Raw genomic sequence first — 22,734 nt, forward strand, 5'->3', positions numbered from 1 at the left:
CCTCTTTCTGGGTATCTCCAGGTTTTCTCCTATCACACTCTGTAATGTTGCTCCCTAATCCTTATCCTATGCCTTTTCCCAGCCCCTTTTCACACATTTCTCCCCTCCATTCTTTTTACTCTGACCGAATTCTCTCATCTGCAATTTGAAGTTACTTGAGGAAAAACTGCCTAGCAACAAGTGCAGCTCTGGGCAGGATGTGTGGGCTTGAATCAGTCTGGAAAAGGAAATGGGAAAAAAATCAGTGATCCTTGGATCTCCAGCTGCATAGTACACAACTGCTGAAACCATTGCTATTCCTCCTTCTGCCTTCTTCCACTGGGCCTGAAGAAAGGGATGGATAAAGAATTCTTTCTCCTCTTCACTGTGTTGGATGAGAACAAGAGCTGGTACAGCAATGACAATCAAGCAGCTGCTCTGTTGGATTCCCGCCTGCTCTCAGAGGATGTCAAGGGCTTCCAGGAGTCCAATCGGATGCATGGTATGGGGAGTACTTTTGACTTGGGCTACACCTGAGAAGTCCCAAGAAAAATCAAATCAGACCAATTCCCAAAATACTCATCCCATTGGTCAGCTCTGTCAGAGACAAGTTGTATTGAGGGATTCAGTCTACAACGGGAGACCTTATTGTTAGTGCCTTCCTTATTGTTGTGCCCTGTGTTACACAGTATGGGGACACTTAAAGACAGTATTGTGAGATGAGGATTATATAAGGAATCCTCTAGAGAGAGTGAAGAATAAGCTGGGATGATACCCTTCTGGACTTGTTTTTATTTTTAATTTTTAAAGTTTTTGGTACTGGGGATTGAACCTGAAGCTCTTTACCATGGAGCCACATTCCCAGCCCTTTTTGTTTTTTTATCTTGAGACAGGGTCTTGCTAAGTTGCTGAGGCTGTCTTTGAACTTGTGATCTTCCTGTCTCAACCTCCTGAGTCATTGGGATTACAGGTGTTTGCCACCATGCCTGGCTTGTTTTTATTTTTATTTTTTTGTGATGCTGGGTATTGAACTTAGGGCCTTGTGCGTTAGGGAAATGCTCTACCACTGAGTTATACCCCAAGTCCCTTTCTAGTCTTACCTCTCTCTCCTTTTTCTCTTGCTACCCTTGCTCCCATTTCCCATACTCCGGCCCAGCTGAATGTTTTTCTCCCCATGAGCATCCTTTGTACCTTGCTAATTTCATGTTTTTGTAATGCTGTGCTCTGCATTTAAAAAAAAAATTTGATTCCTCACATCTTTGCCAGACTGTGGAAATTCTGCCATTCTTTGAAGCCATTCTTTTTGTACTAAAAAAATACATCTTCCATGTAACCACATTTTTTGCTGGGTTGCGGAGTAGGGGAAGTAACAATGAGCTACATCCCCAGCCCTTTTTATTGTTTTTTAACTTTCAGACAGGGTCTCTTTAAGTTGTGGAGGGTATCCTTAAGTTGTTGAGGCTGACTTTGATCTTTTGACCCTTTTACCTCAACTTCCTGAGTTGTTGGGATTACAGGCCTGCACCACTACACTCAGCTCATATAACCATTTCTTAGTACTCAAGTCAAGTGATGACACTCTCTCCTGAATTATTATTGTATTTTGGTTAGATAATTGTAATATAAAGTTCCATACACTCATTATTATAGTTATTTGTTACATGACTTTGACTTCTGCTATAGTATAGTCTTTAAAGGTGAGTATTGTATGTTGTTTACCTCTGCATTCTCTATATTATCTAATACATAGTAAATGTTAATTGAAATTAGTGAACTACCAAATGAATGGGTGGGTGGGTGGGTGGGTGAGGGACTGAATGGGAAAACATGGTACCAGTTTCCACAGAGCTCCCAGCAATTTGTAATGAGAATAATAACACCCATGAAACAATTATAGAACAATCCAAGGCATACTGTAATTAAGTGCTAAATTGTGCAGAACAGCTTTTAAGTTCAGAGGAGGAGAACATTAATGAGGAATAATCAAGTTAAAGGATTCCTGGAAGAAGGGAGAACTTGAGCTGGATCTTGAAGACTGAATAGGTTTGCAATCAGAACATTACAGGCAAGGAATCAAGGAGTTAGTAATGTTCCTAGCATCATCCCAGGGAATTATCAAATAAGATGACTCGTTAAGGCTGATTCCAGTGGAAGTAGTGATGTAGAAAAGGGGTCAGCTTTAGGCAGGGCTCATTGGATTTTGTGTGTGTGTGTGGGGGGGGAGAAGTGTACATGGTGGAAGAATGAGCATGACTGTATTATCTTTTGACTTTGTCTGTTGGTTCCCATTTCCATCTATTACCATTATCTGGAAAGAGCAAGTCAGTTTCATGAGCCAAGTGCATTCCAGTTTGAGTTTCCTGAGCACCTAATTGGTATAAATGATATGCCTGATGCTTAAGCAGTCACATAGATACAGAAAGTATGCTAGGTCAATATAGTATAGGAGATAGATTTTCAAGTAAATCATTGGACTCTGTAGTAATATTGTGGACGTTTTTAAGTTAAAAGTCTTATGGAAATAAGTGGGGAGGGGGGTAAACTCTGATTCACAGAGGAGGTGATATTTGAGCTAGAACATGATAGATGAGTAGTAGATTGCCATAGAACGACACCATAAGGTGCAGACTGTTCCAGTTAGAGGTAGCAGCATGTGAAAGTCAACCATTGTTTTCTGAGCACCTATTATGTTTAATGCCTTGGGGATGTAGAGACTGACAGAGCTCACCAGACAATGGTGTGTATATGAGAGGATAGAAGGACAGAATTCAGATAGGGGTGCAAGAGGAGGCTATTGGAATAGTTTGGGTCAGAGAGGATAAGGGCTAGAACTTTGTAATAGCAGTGAAGATACAGAGAAGGAGACACTGAAAGCTGAGGATGGAACCTTGGGAGACATAAACATTCTGGAGTGGTGGAGAATCAGAAGAAGATGGAGAACAGTCAGAGAGATGTAAGAGAACTAGAAAGTATAGTGCCACAGAACTCAAGGGAGGAGGGTTCCAGAGAGTGGGAGTAGGAGAGGGTGTGTATGTGTGTGTGTGTGTGTGTGTGTGTGTGTGTGTGTGTGTGTGTGTGTTGTTTGACAGTAGCTCAGTGTTGCCACTATGTGGTGGTGGAGGAGGAGGGCTGGGAGGTGAGGCCTGAAAGTCCAGCTGGGCTCCCATCCCAAAGACATATTCATGAGTAGAACTAAAGTGGTTTAGAGAAGAAGGCAAAAGAATTGAGGATGATCTGAAAGTTTCAAGTTGTGGGAAACCATAGTACAGAACTGATAATATACTTCTGGCAGGTGTTTAACTAGTCTGATCTCATCTCCCCATCTTGTCTTGTGTTTTTCTTTTCCAGCCATTAATGGGTTTCTGTTCTCTAACCTGCCCAGGCTGGACATGTGTAAGGGTGACACAGTGGCCTGGCACCTGCTTGGCCTGGGCACAGAGACTGATGTGCATGGAGTCATGTTCCAGGGCAACACTGTGCAGCTTCAGGGCATGAGGAAAGGTGCAGCTATGCTCTTTCCTCACACTTTTGTTATGGCCATCATGCAGCCTGATAACACTGGTAAGTACCTTAAAATCTGGTCCTAGGCTCAGAGGCTTTTTTAAGTAGGGGGCCTAGCTGGGGTTGCAAGGTGGGATGGTTTTTGATGAGAAAAGAAGCAACATATTGAAGGTGAGATTTTTCAAAACACTTTTCTCTTTTCCATCTTCAGTGGGTCCTTCATGTTCTAGTTATTTGGCTTTCTTCTCAACTGCAAGCATAATACAGTGAAAAGGTTGAGGAATCTCTTTCCTGGAATAGTGAGAGATAAATGAGGATGCTGCCCAGCTTCAGGGAAGTTTCTTACATGGCAGAAGGTGGAGTGATCACATACAGGTTTTATAGATATAGTCCTTGCAGTGGGAGAAAGGTCAATGAGATATACCTATAAGTGCTTTTATCCCTACTGATATTCTATGAGAATTTCTGCAGATTTTCCTATTTCTGGTGTGTGTATGTGTGTGTGTGTGTGTGTGTGTGTGTGTGTGTGTGTGTATGAGAGAGAGAGAGAGAGAGAGAGAGAGAGAGAGAGAGAGAGAGAGAGAGAGGAGAGAGAGAGAGAGAAATAGAGTAGAGAGACTGGAACACTTTTAGCTCAGATTTCAGAACCCAGGAACTCACTTCTTTTTTTCCTTAGTTCTTTTCCACACTCCATTTACCCTTCACTTCCTTCTTTTCTCAACTTTTTTCTTTCTTGAAGAAATTTGACTAGAATGTTCCACCAGATTCCATTTATTTCTGGCATTTCATAATGCTGCAGTATTTTTTCAGTCCCTAGGGTGTATTCTTTTTACAGCCAGTAGGTGGCAATAGTGTTTGTAAGAAAAATCTGTCAGTTCTACTCGGTTCCCACTAAACTTTTATTTTAGTCATATGAATTCTATTCATGTTTGGAATAACAATTCTTAAGGAAAATAATTTCCATCCACAATTGAATAATTACAGCCTGGCTCTGAGTTTGACCAAAAGAATAAAGCTTGTTCTTGGGTCCTCATTGATTCTCATCTACTGGGATATTTTGTTGGTTAGAGAGAGTTGTTATAAAATTAGAAATATTGTTAATGGAGCTGAAGGGAACAAGAGGAACAAATCATTTCAGTGAGGTAGGGGTGGGCGGGGAGCTTCTGAATAAGAAAGCCAAATCCCAGATTTAATCTTCTTCCTGTAAAACCAGTCAAACTTCTTAGTCATGTCTATATGCTTACTCAGGGCTCACTCTTACTTTAAATGAATGAAATTATTTTTGTGCCATGCTGTAGCCCAAGGGGGTGGCAATGTGCTTATTGTCATAGCTACTTGGAGGCTGATGTAGGAGAATCACTTGAGCCCTCAATTTTGGGACCAACCTGGGCAACAAATCAAGACTCCTTTTCAGTTAAAAAACAAAGAAAAAACACATTATGGTGGATAGTCTAGAGGAAAAGGAGGAGGATGAGTTTACAAGAGTAAAGGCTTGAAATGTTACTTTTGGTTAAGATTCCTGGATTTTGTTACTAGCAAAAGCACAAACCCTTTTCTACCTTTCTTCACATTTTTAGACCTTTAAAACACCTTCCTTATTTTCATAGAGATTCTAGGTCATAGAATATTGGAACTGGTAGAATATCTTCTAGATCATCTTATTTCACTTTATTTTACTTATAGGTGCAAAGGACAGAAACCTGGATGGGGAAAAATTACTTGCTTAGATCAGAAATATTGTCTCTATTTTTTCCTGCTTTTCCTCTCACTCCTCTTCCTTCAAATATCATTGATTCTTAGTTCTAGATAATTTCTTGCATCAGAACTTTCCATTTTGCTTATGCAACTTGTTCTGTGATTAAGATGGAGATCATATTGACTAGCTCTCAAAAACAGGACAAAAGGACCCAGTTTAATGAATGAGCCGGGACCAGAATCTGACTTTGGGATTTTGGAGAGACAGGTAGTGATAGGCAATGGCAAATGTACATATGTACCTGAGAAGCTTTGCAGATGATTTAAAAACATCACTGTGACCAGCTACTGGGAAGACTGAGGTGGGAACCCAGGAGTTCCAAACCAACCTGTGCAACATAGTAAGACCCTGTCTAAAAAATATCACTTTGGAAATTCCAATGTTATGTGTTGAATGCTAATGAATATGTTTAAAAAACTAGAAAAACAAATGGTCCTAAATTTTAATAAGCTTATATTACATTTAATAGAAAATGACATATTGTTTTTTTTTTTTTAAATATCACCCTGCATACTAGACCTCAGCTCTTTCAATAGAACAACTGATACTAGAGCTTTAATAATCAGGGAAAGTGGCAGATAAAAGAGGTAAAGCTTATAATATATTATTTTCCATTTAATTCGTATTAGATTTCTCAGCAGCAAAGAGAATATTTATTACTACCCAGGACCCTCATTAGAGTTTCTTTTCTGTCTTTTGCTATTGGAGTTTTATTTCCTTCTTCTTTTTTTCATATTATTTTTGATTTCTTTTTAGTTTTTTTTTTTTTTTTGTGGTACTGGGGATCAAACTCAGGTCCTTGTGCTTGTGAGGTAAGCACTCTACCAGCTGAGCTATCTCCCCAGCCCTCTTTTTAGTTGTTAATGGACCTTCATGTTCATTTTTATGTACTGCTGAGGATTGAACCCAGTGCCTCGGCAAGTGCTCTACCACTGAGCTGCAACCCCAGCCCCTCTTCTTTCTTTCACAGTGTTGTGGATTGAGCCAGGGCCTATTCATGTGCCAGGCAAGGGCTCTACCACTGAGCTATATCTCCAACCCCTAGAACTCCTTCCTCATTCATTGTTCTCCCCTTTACTACTTATTTCCCTATTCCATTTTACTCTCTTCTCTCATTTCCCCTTCTCCTATCAATCTTTTCCCTTTCTTTTTCTTTTCTTTTTAAAATATTCTTCCTTTTCTCCTCCTCTTTCCTTCTTTTTCTTCTGTCTTTTGTTTCCCATCTTGCCCTGTCTTTCCTTTTTCATTTTGTCCTTCACTTCTTTTCATCTCTTTTCTCTTTCCTATTTACCCAAATTCCTTCTTCCTATATCTTGCCTCTCCTTTATTTTCTTCTTTTGATTTCTTTATCCTTCCTCTTTATATTCCTTCTCCATTCCCCTCCCTTGTCTCTTTCTGTTCCTTTACTTGCTTTTCTTACTTTGTTTGTATCTTAATTTCTTTCCCATTTGCCGCCTTCTTCTTTTCGCCCCTTTCCTTTCCCTTCATTCTGTATCTTTTCTTTCCTTTCTCCTGAATTCCTCTGTCTTTTCTCTGTTTTTCTTTCTCACTTCTTCTTATTTTCTCTTTCTTTTCTATTACATTTTCCCAAAACATTGTAAACAACTGTTCACTCACTGGCTTATGTGCTAAGTATGTAAGGATGAATTAGGCAGCTCATAGTTAATGTGAGAAGGAGATAGGAATGTAAACATTATTATTCAGAAGGCTAAGATGATGCTATCTGCCAAGAGTTATGGTAACGCACAGGGAGCTCTGACAAATTTTTCTTGCAGAGTGAAGCTCTGTTTGGAAAGCAGATATTCAGACTGAACTTTTTGTTTTTGTTCTGTTTTTGTGGTGCTGGGGATCCAACCCACGGCCTTGCTCATGGTGGGCAGGCACTCTACCACTGAACTACTTCCCCAGCCCCAGACTGAATTTTTAAGGTTGAATAAATTGTTATCAGACATAGAAAGGGGGTGTTTGGTGAGGAGGGCCTTATAGACAGTAAGAACCTTATTGGCAGTGGCTTGTAGGCAGCACCTGCCTAGAGAAGATTGAACTAACTGATTTGATTCAGTGACCCTCAACTTGAGAGAATATGCTAAATGATATTTGTAAATGTGGAGGTACTTTTAGTTATCACAATGACTGAAAATATGTAGGGGGTGATACTGGTGTATAGAAAGTAGGAGTCAAAATGTTGTCCTAAATGTAGAATAGTGATTAGTATAGGTTTGGGAAAGTGGGAAAGGGTGGATGAAGAGAGGCTGGATTTTTTTTTTTTATACCAGGGATTGAAGTCAGGGGCACTTTATAATTGAGCCACATCCCCAGCCCTATTTTATTTAGAGACAGGGTCTTGCTGAGTTGCTTAGGGCCTCGCTAAGTTGCTGAGACTGGCTTTGAACTTCCTATCCTCATGCCTTAGCCTCCCAAGCTGCTGGGATTACAGGCGTGTGCCACCATGCCTGATGAAACGCTGGATTTGTTCAGTTCAATCTGTATGCATGCATAGAAATCCCCATTTATACATACATATACTTATTAATCAAAATTAAAATAAAAATATCTGTTGAAAAAAAAAGGCTGAAATTTCCTAGATAATGAAGAATAATTTCACTCAAAATGCTAATAGCATCCCTGTTGAACATGCAGTTTTGAAGGGAGATAGGAAATATCTAAGGATGCAGTTAGAAAGAGGAAGGACTTTGCTAAAGGAGCTAGGACTTTATCTTCTACGCTATGGGAACCCATCAAAGGTTTTATTACTTTTATCAAGGTAATGAGTGACAAGATGTGTTTTTCATTTTGTAAGTTTACTGTAGAATACTATGTATAATGGCTCTGAGTAAGAATGAATCAGAACCAGTGCAGCACAGCAGAAGACTCTTGAAAGAGATGATGACAGTCTGACAGTAGTCAGGGCCAATGGACGGGGAGAGAAGGGCAGAATTAAGGGATATTTGGAGAGGGGTAATGTTTTAAGATGGAGAGAGGTAATTTTTTTTTTTTTTTTTGGTGGTGCTGGGGTTTGAACCCAAGGCCCTGTGCATGCAAGGCTCACACCCTACCAACTGAGCTATATCCCCGCCCTGGATTAAGGGTTATTTGGGAGAAAAATGACAGGACTTTGCTGAGGAACTGAGCAAGACAAAAAGATGACTGATGTTTTCAGCTTCCACACCAGGTGGATGGTGATGCTAGCTAGATGAACAAATGCAGAAACAGAGGAAGGGTAGTAAGTTGGTAGGATTTGGGTAAAAAGTATTTATCTGAGAGCATGTTAAATTTTAAGTTCTTGGTAAAATCCCTGTTAGGTATTTGTGGGTTGAAATCTAAAGCTAGAAGAGAAACCTGGAGGGAGAGATTTGGGTGTTCCAATTGTTCAAGTTCATTAGCATGTAGAGTGATAGGAAAGAAACTTAAGATAGAAATCTACATTAAGAGGGATGTAGGAAAAGAGAATCCAGAATAAAGGGAAAGCAAAGGATTGATTAATAATAGGAGAAGATTCAGAAGCTAAGAGCATAAGAGTGTTGGGGAAAAAAGTGGCTTTGAGGAGTCAGCATGGCGGCACATGACTGTAATCCTAATGACTTGGGAGTCTGTGACAGGAGGATCACAGGTGTGAGGCTAGCCTTAACAGTTTATCGAGACTGTGGTTGAGTACCTGTGGGTTACTCCCCAGTACCACAAAAAAAGGGGTTTGGACAAAAATGTTCACATGAGAAAGTTCAGATGATGTGTGTAACCCAAGGTTCTATGAATTCCTCAGAATGTCTTCTACTTGTTTTTATCCCCTCAAGGAATCAGCAGACTTTCTTTTCACACTAGACCCTGACCCTTAACTTTTGGACAGTGTATATAATCACTCCTTGGCACACCATTAATTCACTCAGCACCTATATATTGCACATCTTCTCTGTGCTAAGACTGGGGTAGTGAGCAAACAAGATATATGACCTTTGCTCTTAGGGGACAGCCTCAGTAAACACAGAAGTAAAATAAGATAGTTTCAGATGGTGATACATGTCATGAAGGAAATAAAATACAGTGAGGTGATAAAATAATGGAGGCCTTACATTAGATAATGGTGTTCAAGAATCTCTGAAGCCAGGCATGATGGCACATGCCTGTAATCCCAGCAACTTGGAAGGTTGAGGCAGGAAGGTTTCAAGTTGGAGACCAGCCTCAGCAATTTAGTGAGGCCCTAAGCAACTTAAAGATTTCCTATCTCAAAATAAAACTAAAAGGGGCTGGAGATGTGACTCAGTGGTAAAGCTCCCCTGGGTTCAATATCCTCAGTACCAAAAAAAAAAAAAAAAAAAAAAAAAAAAAGAGAGAGAGAGAAGAAAATCTGAGAAAAGCATTTTAAGCAAAGGGACCAGTAACTGCAAATACCCTACAGCGGCAACAAGTGTGGCTTGTTCAAGGATCAGAAAGAAGGCAATATGGTGGAGTGTAGTGAGCTAGGGGAACCCATTTGATGGAAAGTCATAGAGGTTGATAAAAGTAAATTTGTGTAAGGCCTTGTAGACCATAGTCAGAAGCTTGGATATTATCCTGAATATAAGTAGAATATTTAAAGCAAAGATGCAGTGTGCTCTGGATTATATTTGTTAAATAGCCCTGTGTGGATAATGTTGGAGAGGGCAGGAGAAACAGAGATGATGTTGGGAGGCTATAGCAAATTTTTAGGTAACACATAATGGTAGATTGGATTAGAGGAATGTCAATGAAAGGATGTACACACACACACATACACACACACACATATATACATGTATATATTTACTTGTTTATTTTTTGGTACTGGGGATTGAATCCAAGGGTGCATAACCAATGAGCCACATCCCCAACTCTTTTTATTTTTATTTTTTTAAAATTTTGAGACAGGGTCTCACTAAGTTGTTTAGAGCCTTATAGCTGTGACTGGCTTTGAACTTGTAATCCTCCTTCCTCAGCCACCAGAGTCACTGAGATTACAGGCATGCCCCACTGCATCTGACTGAAAGAATAATTTTGGTGGAAGAACTAATGGGATTTACTGATGGAACAGATGGGAGAGGTCATAATAAAAATAGAATTTGGAAGTAGGTATGGAAACAAAACGGGAACTCATTCTTTCAATGTGTATATAAAATAGTGTAAGGGACTATTTTTTTCTGGTACTGGGGATTAAAGCCAGGGCTTCACACATTTACCACTGAGAAATATCCATAGCCCTTTTTATTTTATTTTTTGGTACCAGGGATTGAATCGGGGTGCCTAATCATGGAGCCACACCCCCAGCCCATTTTTATATTTTATTTAGAGGCAGTGTCTCTCTAAGTTGCTTTAGGGCCTGGCTAAATTGCTGAGGCTGACTTTGAACTCACAAGCCTCTAATCTCAGCCCTCTTGAGCCACTAGGATTACAGGCATATGCCACTGCTCCTGACCATAGCTCTTTTTAAAAATTTATTTTATTTTGAAGCAGAGTTTTACTAAATTTCCCAGACTGGCCTTCAACTTGTGATCCTCATCCCTCAGCCTCCTGAGTAGCTGGGATTATAGAATTGTGCCACTACTCCTGGTACAAGGGAACATTTTAAAAGACAGGATCGCTTAGTTCTTAACCATGTTTTAGATATAAAGTGTGTTAGGAATGGAGAGGCCAAGAATGTAGAGTCAATTTTGGAAAGAATAATCAGGAAAGGCTTTCTGGAAGAGATGAAACATGAATTGAGTCTTAGAGAATAAATGAGCCCTCATAACTTTTGTGGGTGGGGTGGGCAGATGACTTCCAGACAGAGGGTAATAACATGAGTGAAAATTTCCAGATAGGAATGAAATATGGGAGAGGAACAGTTAGAGTTAGATTTAGCTGGAGCAATAGTTGACCTTGGAGCAGTGTTTGAAAAGTTGTACTGGGTCAATAGTTTGGGGCCAGCTAATTAGAAGACTTTGAAAGCCAGGAAGAAGAGTTTGTTATGATGGGATAGGCAGTGGGCAGCAATATAAAGGAACAATGTGAATAATGTGCTAAGAAAGTTAGCTTCTTTTGATCAACATTCTCTGAGCCCAAGTGTGTCCTTGACATAAAAATCTGGAGCTTGAGATCAGGTTCAGGCAGCTCTGCAACACAGACATTAAGACCAATATCTCAACATTTTATTATAAAAACCTAGGGAAGGCCTTTCCAAAGCTCTCTTATGTAATCATCCTTGTGGTCAAAAAGTTCCTTTGTTAATAGCTATTCAAGCCCACCTTTATTTCTTTGGTACTTGGTACTTGGTAGAAAAAGGACATAACTTTGTGGTCAATGCCATCTTCAGAATCATAATTATTAAACTTTGTTTACTTATGTATAGCTTTGCTTATTAAACATTTACTATATACTGTGCTAAGAACTGTATACACATTAATGTATTGAATTCTAAAACAATTACATTAAATAAGAAAATTGATCCTAGTGAAGGAGATGATACATTTAGAAATTGCTGCAAGATTATATAGCTAATAAATGACAGATATGGTTATCAATCACTCTGTTTTGCCCAGAACTGAGGGATTTACAGGGATATGGGACTTTAAGTGCTAAAACTAGGAAAGCCCTCAGCAAACAGGGAGGAATTGGTCTTTCTAATGGCAGACTTTAGATTCTAAGCCAGACAGTATAGCTTTGAGTTGAAGTTCTTAATCTATATGCTCATTGTTCACAACAAACTTGTAATACATTTTTATCTAATGCATAGAAGATTTTTATCCTGCACTTCCCATTCTCTGCATTACACGTAGGGAGAGGCTGGAAATGCCCCAGGTACTTCTCAGGTATATTTGGATTCAGGTTTTGTTCTCTGATCCTCCTTTAGGAATATTTGAAATTTACTGCCAGGCAGGCAGCCACCGAGAAGCAGGGATGAGGGCCATCTATAATGTATCCCAGTGTCCTGGCCGCCATGTCAGCCCTCGCCAACGCTACCAAGCTGCAAGAATCTACTACATCATGGCAGAAGAGGTGGAGTGGGACTATTGTCCTGACAGGAGCTGGGAACTGGAATGGCATAACAAGTCTGAGAAGGACAGGTAAGACTTCAGAAAAGGAGAGATCACACTTTCTTTTTTAAAGTTTTTTTTGGTAGTAGATAGACACAATACCTTTATTTATTTAATTATTTTTATGTGTTGCTGAGGATTGAACATAGTGCCTCATGCATGCTAAGCAAATGCTCTACCACTGAGCTACAACAACAGTCCCCACACTCTCGTGAGAAACATTTTTTGCAGATGAGGATACTGAAGCTGAGAGGAAAAGGCACTTATCTAAGGTCACTAAAACAATAGCAACAAAATTGGGACAAGGGACTAAAGTGCAGGTTTTCTGAATTCCAGCTCAGTGATTTTTAAAAAAAATCTTGGAGGCTGGGGATATAGCTCAGTTGGTAGAGTGTGAGCCTTGCAAGCACAAGGCCTTGGGTTCAATCCCCAGCACCACAAACAATCTTGGTTTGTAATGGGACTGAAGAGTAAAAGATCTTGCCCTCACCCTCACCCTCTTAGTCTTTGCCTCCCTTCTTCTAGTTGGCTGTAAATACTTACCCTAGGACTTAAATTAAATTTCATAGAGAATTTCTTTGACAAACTAAATACCTCAAGCTCATTCATTAAGGTACAGACTAATCTGTGTAGCAAAATATGCCCAGAACAGAGTAAACATTTTATTTCCTTTTTATATAATAGTACAGATATGAGCAGCCCATGGCTGGTAGGTAAACTCAATCCTTGTGTTCATCTCTAGGACCAAGGTGCCTGTTCTGCTTATCGCTATTCCTAGCTATCAAGTCAGGGCAAGTAACATTGTCTGTAAGTAGATGACCTAGAAGTTGCACGCATCACTTTCTCTCATGCCCCATTGCCTTGAACTTATTCCTATGGCCATACTTGGATGTAAGAAAGCCTTGAGCTCAGCTAGAACCTAGATGGTTCTATTACTAAAATGGAAGGAGGAGAGACTCAAAACTGAGGTACACATTAGCAGTCTCTAATCATTCATTTTTGTTGCTCTCACTGCCCTTTATATTGGTTGTTTAAAGTTGAAGTCTTCTTGCTAACCTGCTGTGGGAGTTAGGAAAAGTGAATTTCCTTCTCTGAACCTTGGTTTACTTATCTATGATTTATAGTTGAAAGAACATGATGACAGAAGGAGCAGCAGGCTTGATTCTAAGCCCTGGCTCTCTTTCTGGCTGGCATTGTTTCTAGATATGTTCTGTCACTTCCTTACTACTGACTGCACCTTTGAGACCACCTATTTCATAGGCCTATTTGGAATGTCAAATGATGACATGAATAATAAAGCTATTTATAAACTGGAAAGCATCCCATAAGGAGAAAGATTTCATTTCCTTCCTATCTCTTTTCATCCTTTACCATTATCAGCAGCAGTAGCAGTAGTTAATTCTCTCTTGACACCTTGTACTTGTCCTTTTGTCAAATTAATTCCATCTAAGACCTCATTAAGGCTGGAGCTAGAGTCCAGGGCTTCTGATTCTTAGCCCAGTGTTTTTGCTATATTAATTGTACTACAGATTTCTATCTGAATGATGGAAACAAGAAACATAAATGGATTCTGAAGCCTGCCATCTGTAATTGTGGTTATACAGCCAATGTGGGGAGCAATCTGACATTAGAAAGAATACATCCACATCTTTCATTTGTGATATGAGAATGGTTCTGACATAACTTCCCCATATCTGGAAATGAAGGGTTGAAGGTTAGGTGCTGATAGCTCTCTTTGGATTCCTCTAGTTATAGTCACATCTTCCTGAGCAACAAGGATGGTCTTCTGGGTTCCAGATACAAGAAAGCTGTATTCAGGGAATATACTGATGGTACATTCAGGATCCCTCGGCCAAGGTCTGGATCAGAGGAGCACTTAGGAATTTTGGGTAAGGAAATTGCACTTCCATCCTAGTATCTAGAAGCCTGAGCTTCTTCTAGGGGAGCTATGTCACATTTCAAAGACATTCCCATTCTTCATTCTCAATTTTTCTTGGTAATATAAGAAGTATGATAATATTTTATGATGCAGCCATGAAAACAAACACTAAAGGGAAAGGGGAAGTATGAACTCTGCTGCAACTAGAACCAAGTTTTTCCAGGTTTTCTACACCTTTGAGGCATAGGGTGTCTCTGAGGCTGGTAGATTTTTGAAGATGCAATGGTCAGGAGATTCTGGTTTATTAAAAATGGAAAAAGTGGTACAGGGAACAATTATTCCCCCACGCCCCATTTTAATTATCATTGTAGTTTTTCTTATTTTACTTTTTTAGGATTCAGTGGGTTTCCTTATTCATATCCAGGCACAGAAGGGGACCCACTGGCCTCTGAAGAGGTTTCAGCTATTCAGTATTCTGTGCCAAACTCTAACCCCTTACCATCAACGATTCCATAGAGTTCTGATTATCCAGAGCCTTGGGCTATTATTAGGTAGAGGCTTGGGGTGGAAAAAATGGGGGTAAATGGAGGCATAATCTTGGCATTGAAATATCCTTATGCAGTGGGTAACAGTGTCAGTTAAAGGATTCTTAATCAAAGAATGGAGCCAGCAATGACTTTCAGTCTCAGAAGATCCCTTCTCAGGATGGAGCTCCCAGATATCTTCCTTTTCTTAATATTTTCTATTCCACTCCCCACTAATAAAAATTTCTATTGCACATACTAGGTCCACTTATCAGAGGAGAGGTTGGTGATATCCTGACTGTGGTGTTCAAGAATAATGCCAGCCGCCCTTACTCTATGCATGCCCATGGAGTGCTAGAATCTGGTACTGGCTGGCCACGGGCTGCTGAGCCTGGTGAGTGAGAACACTGAGTGAAGGGACAAAAGATATATAAGTCTTTGGCTTGCTCCTTTAAAAAATGACACCCTTGCAGCCTGAGGGGTGTATCTCAGTGTATAGTACTTGCTTAGTATGCACAAGGCCCTGGGTCCAATCCCTAGTTCCACATACTCACACACACCAGGACTGGGGATATAGCTCAGTGGTAGAACATATGCTTTGCATGCATAAGGTACTGGGTTTGAACCCCCTCTGAAAAAGTAAAACACCCTTTAAGAGACCTGATCCAAGAATATTAACTAAGACTAGGCCACAGCCTGAATTTGTCTCTATGAAATACTCAGTTCAATTCCAGAACAGGGTGTAGTATAAGTGTAATAAGTGTAAAATAGGAGTTTTTACACTGTGATATGTAGGTGGAAAAGAGGGTACTTAATCTAATGTTCATATGGTCAAGCATGGTTTTCCAATCAATCATGGTGTTGTATAACTATGTAATCCTAGTGACTCAGGAGGCTGTGGCAGGAGGACTGCAAGTTGGAGGCTAGCCTGTACAACTTAGGGAGACCTGGTCTCAAAATAAAAAAAAATTGTGGGGATATAGCTCAGTGATAGAGCAGTTGCCTTAAGTGCATTAGGCCCTGGATTCAATCCCTATACAGAAAAAATGCTTCCTAGAGTAGATGGTATCACAGCTGAAATCTAAATTTGTAAATTGGTAGTTTTTAAACTTTACTGTGCATCAGAATCATGTACTTGTTAAAACATATATTGCTGGGATCAACCCCAAATTCTCTGATTCAGTAGATCTGTGATGAGACTCAAGAATTTACTAGTTTAAACATGTTCTCAGGTGATACTCATGCTGTTGCTTCAGTAACTGGACTTTGAAAACTGCTGACCTAAAGAATAAGAAAGAGGCCTTTGTGTGAAGGGTAGTGTGGGAGAAAAGGTAAATGAAATTGTAGATGTAGGCTATGCATTGTGTAAAATCCCAATGTTAAGTGAGATGAAAAATGGAGTAGGGCAAAAGAGATAAATTCTGGTGAAAAGATAGATTAAAATGATCAATGAGGTAAATGAAAGAGGATTTGTGATTATTTCGATGTTCAAAGTAAGAAAGATAAGACTCTTTAAGGGCTGGGGTTGTGGCTCAGTGGTAGAGCATTTTCCTTGCATGAGTGAGGCACTGGGTTCAGTTCTCAGCACCACATATAAATAAATGAATAAAATAAAGGAACACTGACATTTTAGAGTAAAAGTTTGAATAATATCCCAATATTTGGTGTGGACAGTGGGTAAACGGTGATATTCTTCAAGGTAGAGAATCTGGGACAAAGCTGACTTGAGATAGGATTTGGCTGTTGATGAGTTTACTTTTGAATTTGTTGAATCTGAGATGTCTGTAGTATGACCAAATATAGATACCAGATATAAAGATCTGGAGCTCAGGAGAATGGTATGCTCTTCAGGAATAGATGTGGGAAGCATTGATATTTAGGTAGTTGTAGTCATAGGATGAATGTAGTCAGTAGAAAGAGTCTATAACATGAGACAATAAGAGTTCTAAAATGAGATACTGAGGAAAACCAATTTTATAGGAAAGTACTGATTGAAAAGTGAGCAAGATGCTAAGAGAAAAACCAGAAGAAAATAGCATCCATAGATGTTAAAAGGCTGTCATTTCAAGGATAAAGTAGTCAAAATATTGCAGCTACTTCAGAGATGTTAAGTATTGTAAAACCAGAAAACATTCCATTTGTTGGCAACAAGGGTATAAGTGGTGATTTTGATAAGTTGGTAGAGAAAGAAGCTGTATTAGATTAAAGGGTGATTGGGAGATGTGGAATTGGAAACAGTATGACTTAATTTTAAGACTTAGGTTGTTTAAGTCTTATGAGTGCAGGTGATGAGATGATCAGGTGTGTGATCAAGGGCTAAAGTGAAGGTGAAGCACACTGAACTTGAGATTAAGTGACTGATAGATTGGAGTGTTGAGTGAAGGCATCTATAGGGAACTTGAAGTCACTCAGAAGGATGGTAAGGATTTAGGTGCAAAGGAAGATAGAGATCCAGGATTAAAATAAAAAATAAATGATTAAAAGGAGAGAAGGGATACATTAGAAGCCAGGAAACCAGTTGGAATGTTGTAATCCATAGAAATGATGATGATAGAAGTGGTAGGAAATGAGGATGGAGAGAATTAGATGGGTTCGAGAGATATTGTGATAGAATCAATAGGATATGATGATTGAAGAGTGTTAAGAGAATAATGGTGAAGCCAAAGATAATGAGCAAAGTTTTGGATTAAGCTCTTGGATATGGGGAACTCCTGTAAAGTTAAAAAAGTATAGGAAGCCAGGAACAGTTTTTTGTTTGTTTGGTATTTTGAGGGGGTTATCAAATATATTTTTGATTGACTTAATATGAGGTATGTGTTAAGATATCCTGGTGGGATTGAGAGAGCCAAAAGAACAGGAAGTTATACTCAGTTGGAGAAATGAGCACATAGGTACAAAGAGATACTTTGAGTAGGCCTGGATATTACCAGCTATTAGTAACTATAATGGATGATAGTTGAAATCATGGAAATATGTGTGATCAACCAGTGAGGACTGTGTGGAGGAACAGTAATATCAACCTGAGAATGAAACTTTGAAAATTACCATTATCTAAGAGGAGGTAATCTATGCTAAATAATTTATATACTTAAAGCAGTTATAATCACAGTCACAATTGGATATTTTTGTACTGAAATGCAATGACTGTATGTAAAATTCATTTGAAAAAATAAAGAATATCTTAGCAAGAAGAGCCAAAACTTTAAAAAATATTTATTTATGAGAGAAGACTAGAACATCCTTATGGTTTAGCATTATTATAAAAGTACGATAATTAAAGCAGCATGGTTCTGTAAAATAAATCAATACAACAAAATAAAAATCCCTGAAACAGAACAAAGCTTCTGCCTTTGTCAATGACAGTGGGAGTACTTTTATTCCATGAGTAGCCCCTACTTCTGCTTTCTGCCCCCTTCTGCACTAGCTCCTCACTGGGAGAGGTTATTAATCAGAACCGAGGATTTTTGCTGAACAGTGACTTACTGGAGTACTGTTTCTTTTATTTTACTATTCCTTATTCTACCTACTTGGTAGGTTTATCTGTGTCTGCAACTGGGTGAGTTGGATATGTGAATTAGGGCAGGACTTATACTGCAAATCTTAGCAATGCATCTAGAAAGAGGAAATCTTGCTTAGACATTTAAGTCAAAGCTTTAGTCTTCAATTCAGCTCTTCTCAGAGTTCTACAATAGGGGTTAGTGGACATTGACTCAGCTGTTATATAAGTGATACTTCAATTTTCATTTGACTACTATTCTTTACAGTTTTCTCAGTTAACACCCAAAGAAAAGGAATGAGTAAAGTCAGGTTTTCCTATGCTCCTGGATTATACCAACATGATAGCATTGAAATCTTGATTCTTGCCTTTAACTCTGAGTATGTATAAAAGAATCATATTAGAAAAAGCTAGTATTGCGGGGAAAGAAAGGAAAAATTGAATAAATTGTTTTAGGATGAGTCATTATCCTTTGGGGAAAAATAAAACTAGATTGTTGTCTATTACCACACGCTAAAGTAAATTACAAATGGATTAAAGGTAAAAGAACTAAAATAAAATATAAGTGAACATATATCTGGACTCAGGGTGAAGATAGCTTTTTCTGAGTTTAAAGGCAAAAGAGGAGAGTCACATATAATATTGTTACTATATGAAATGTTTTTACAAAATAAGTGACTATTGCAAAAGTGAAAATGAGTGAAGCATATAAACAGGAAGTGTATAAAAGCATAAATATAAATATATAACAGAACATGAAGGAATTTTGGGGTCACTAATAAATAATATAGGGAAAAATGGGCAAATAAAACCAATGTAGTTCCTGTCCTCATAAATTATACAGTCTACATTGTAAAGGCAGGTAATAAGCAAGAAAACAAGTATGGACAGGTATATTTTGGGAATAAGTGCTAAGGGTGGCAGAAGGGAATAATGGGATAGAGTGGAGAAAGAGATAGATAGATCTTCTTGAGGTAGTGCAATTTAATTTGTGACCTGAGGACTGAGAATAAGCTAGTACAGCATCAATGAGAAAAGTATCAGAGGAAGGAGTAAACATTTCAAGGAAAAGAAATAGCAAGGGTAAACACCCTGAAGCAAAAGTGTATTTAGTAAGATCCAAACAGTTGGGTAAGGTGGAGCATGCCAGTAATCCAAGAGGCTGTAGAGGTTGAGGCAGGAGGATCACATCTTCAAAGCCAGCCTCAGTAATTTAACAAGGCCCTAAGCAACTTAGCAAGACCATGTCTCAAAATAAAAAATAAAATGGGCTGGGGATGTTGCTTAGTGGTTAAGCATCCCAGGTTCAATCCTTGGTAACAATAACAACAACAAAACACCAAACCAAACAAAAACCAGCAAGGCAGTTATTATGGCTTGACAGGAAGAAGGGTAGGAAAAAAAGGTCAAAAGTTAAAAGTGGAAAGACTGAGGGGAGTAGATTATGTTGGGTTGTACAGGCAATCGTAGGGACTTCAAGTGGTTTGTGAAGATAGTCAAGGGTTGTGACATGATGATCTGATCTTCATTTTAGTGTGATCAGTCTGTTTTTGGTGGCGCTGAAGCTTGAACCCAGGTCCTCAGCCATGGCAAATACTCTATTGCTGAGCCCCAGTCCCAGACACTAACATCAGTTTGGGTGCTGTGTTGAGAAGAAATTGTAGGAAGACAAGGGAGGAAAGCAAGGAGGTATCTAGAAAGTAATGCAGTAATCCTGTGAGAAATGATGATAGAATGAATTAGGATGAGATGAGTAGAAGTGGTGAACAGTGATCAAATTCTGAATATTTTTTTAAAGATCCAGTAGAACTGGTTGATGTTCAAGATGTAGGTAGGAAAAAAAAAAGAACTGTAAAAGATAGTTTCAATGTTTTGGTCTGAACTAGCATAAACATTGTTGGCATTTAATGAAATAGGGAAGATTTAAAGCAGCATGTCTTGCATGGAAGATAGTTTCATTGTGGGGCATGTGAAGTTTCAGGTATCAGATATTCAGATGCACATATCCAGAAGGTAGTTGGCTATTCAAGTGTAGAAATTAAAGGACATGTGGACTGTTTATAAATATTTGAGAGTCACCACCATGTAACTCAAGCCTGTAATCCCAGTGATTTGGGAGACTGAGATGGAAGGATTGCAAGTTCCAGAGCAGCCTTGGCAATTTAGTGAAAGCTTGTTTCAAAAATAATGAAAGGGTTATGGGTGTAACTTGGTGGTGGAGTGCCCCTGGATTCAATCCCCAGTACCGAACAATAAAATCAAACCTACACGTCCTTAAATATGCAATGTAAGATGTATTGAAAACCTCAAACAAAATCCTGAAAATAGTCAGAAATGATCACATATAAAGGAATAAAGATAAAAATTGGAGCTAATTTCTCATTAGAAAACAGAAGCCAGAAGACAATTGTATATCTTTAAATTGCTGAAATAAAAACACTGAATTCTGTGCACAGAATTCTATGCACAGGAAAAATAAGAATAAACACATTCTCAGAAAAAAAAATCTATGAGACTACATTTCCTTCAGACCTATATTGAAAGAAATGTCAAAAGTGTTTCAGGAAGAACTGATATGACAAAGCAGGATGCATGCAATGAAATGAAGAGAGTTGGAAATGGAATAAACAAAGGTAAATCTTAAATGAATTGAATGTTCTAAAAGAAAAAAACTGATAAATAGTAGCAATGCATTATGGTTTTGTGTATGCAAAAGGAAAGTATATGACCAAAAAACACAATAGATGAAAGCGATACAGTATTGTATACAATATAATATGAATTGTAACTAGATTCTTTTTCTGTGCTACTGGGGATTGAACTCAGGGCCTTGTGCTTGCAAGGCAAGCACTCTACCAACTGAGTTATCTCCCCAGCCCTGTAACTAGATTCTTACTAATAGATGTTGTAATGTATTGTAAATTCTAGAGCAACTTGTAAAAGTTTTTGAATGTTTTATAAATAATAAATCAGTAGTGGAAATAAAATTGAATCATTTAAAATTATCAGTTAATGAAAAAAGAAGCTGAAAAAGAGGGTAAGAAATAATAAATGGAAAAATAGAAAAAAAGGAACTGGAATGATTGATTTTATTCCAACCACAAAAATAATCATATTAAATTTAGACAGTTTAAACACACCAATGAAAAGACATGGCCGTTTTGAATTGAAAGACCCAATTATATATTATTCAAAAGAAAACTGCTTTAAACATAATGGCATAAATAGAAGTAAAAGAATGAAAAAAGATTGAACATGTAAACATTAATATAACTCTACCCCTATTAGGAGAGTGGATTTCAGATTAAGGAAATTTCTGGGCATAGAGTTATCAGATAATAAAGAGTTGATTTTCAAAAACAAGACAAAACAAAACAAAGAAGATCACAAATATGTAGGTGTACAACAACATAGAAGCAAAAAATAATTAAAGCTCAAAAGTAACTTGTGTATTTCCAGGAATTTGTACATTTTATCTAGGTTATATTATTTTTTATGTACAATTATTAATAATGTTGTCTTTTAATCCTTTTCAGTTTGTCAAAGTTAGAAGTAATATCCCCATTTTTATTTGTAATTTTAATTATCGGTGTCTTTTGTCTTTTCTGTCATTCTTGCTAAAAGTTTTAAATTTGGTTAATATTTAGAAATAATCACTTTCTTTTCCTTTTTCCTTTTTTCCTGTTTTTGTTACCAGGGATTGAAGCCAGGAGTGCTTAACCAATGAGCCACATCCCCAGCCCTTTTTTGTATTTTATTTGAGACAGAATCTCCTTGAGTTGCTTAGGGCCTTGCTAAATTGCTGAGGCTGGGTTTCAAGTCAAGATCCTCCTGCCTCAGCCTCCCAAGTTGCTGGGATTACAGGCATGTGCCACCACGCCTGGACCCAATAACCAATTTTTGATTCCATTGATTCTACTTTTTTCCTGTTCTCTGTTTTACTGAATTTCCACCCTATATTTTGGTGTTTCCTTTTCTCTGTTAGCTTTGGGTTTACTTTGTTCTTTTTCTAGTTCCTCAAAGTATAAAATTGTCATTGATGTGTGAATTAGTTTGCTTTTATTTTTTTACCATAAAGAAATACCTGAGCCAGCGTGGTGGCACATGCGTGTAATCCCAGCTACTTAGGAAGCTGATGCTTGAGGATCATAGCAAGATGCTATCTAAAAAATAAATCACTTAATTAAAAGTACTAGAGGCAAGTGACTTTATAAAGAAAAGAGGTTTATTTTGATCACAGTTCCAGAGGTTCAAGACTTGTGGGCATCATCCAGTTATGACCTTGATGGCAGGCTTGGGGCAGCACAGAACATTCCATGGCAAGAGAAGGAGCACATATATGTATGTGTGTCTGTCTCCTCATAAAACCACCAGAATGACTCTACCCTAATATCTTTAATCCTAACCAGTTCCCAAAAACCTCACCTCTAAACAACACAGTCAGATTTTCTACCTTTTTACTACTTCACAATGGAGTGAGGCAGGAGGTTTAAAGTTAAAAGACAGCCTCAGCAATTTAGTGAGGCCCAAAGCAATTTAGTGAGACCTTGTCTCAAAATAAAAATGAACGAGGCTGC

General features: G+C 38.4%; 1 protein-coding gene across 6 annotated transcripts in view; it reads left to right on the plus strand.

Annotated features, from left to right (window-relative positions):
- Heph (hephaestin) overlaps nucleotides 1-22,734 on the plus strand; it is a 76,982-nt gene that overhangs the window by 30,300 nt on the left and 23,948 nt on the right. For all 6 annotated transcript variants that reach the window (XM_047535803.1, XM_047535800.1, XM_047535802.1 and 3 more), the window contains exons 12-16: nucleotides 331-481; nucleotides 3,328-3,540; nucleotides 12,075-12,288; nucleotides 14,008-14,147; nucleotides 14,924-15,055. In XM_047535803.1, coding sequence (XP_047391759.1) covers nucleotides 331-481; nucleotides 3,328-3,540; nucleotides 12,075-12,288; nucleotides 14,008-14,147; nucleotides 14,924-15,055 — 850 coding nt within the window. The remainder of the gene's footprint in view (nucleotides 1-330; nucleotides 482-3,327; nucleotides 3,541-12,074; nucleotides 12,289-14,007; nucleotides 14,148-14,923; nucleotides 15,056-22,734) is intronic.

Source organism: Sciurus carolinensis, chromosome X, assembly GCF_902686445.1.
Source record: "Sciurus carolinensis chromosome X, mSciCar1.2, whole genome shotgun sequence".
Lineage (NCBI taxonomy): Eukaryota > Metazoa > Chordata > Mammalia > Rodentia > Sciuridae > Sciurus > Sciurus carolinensis.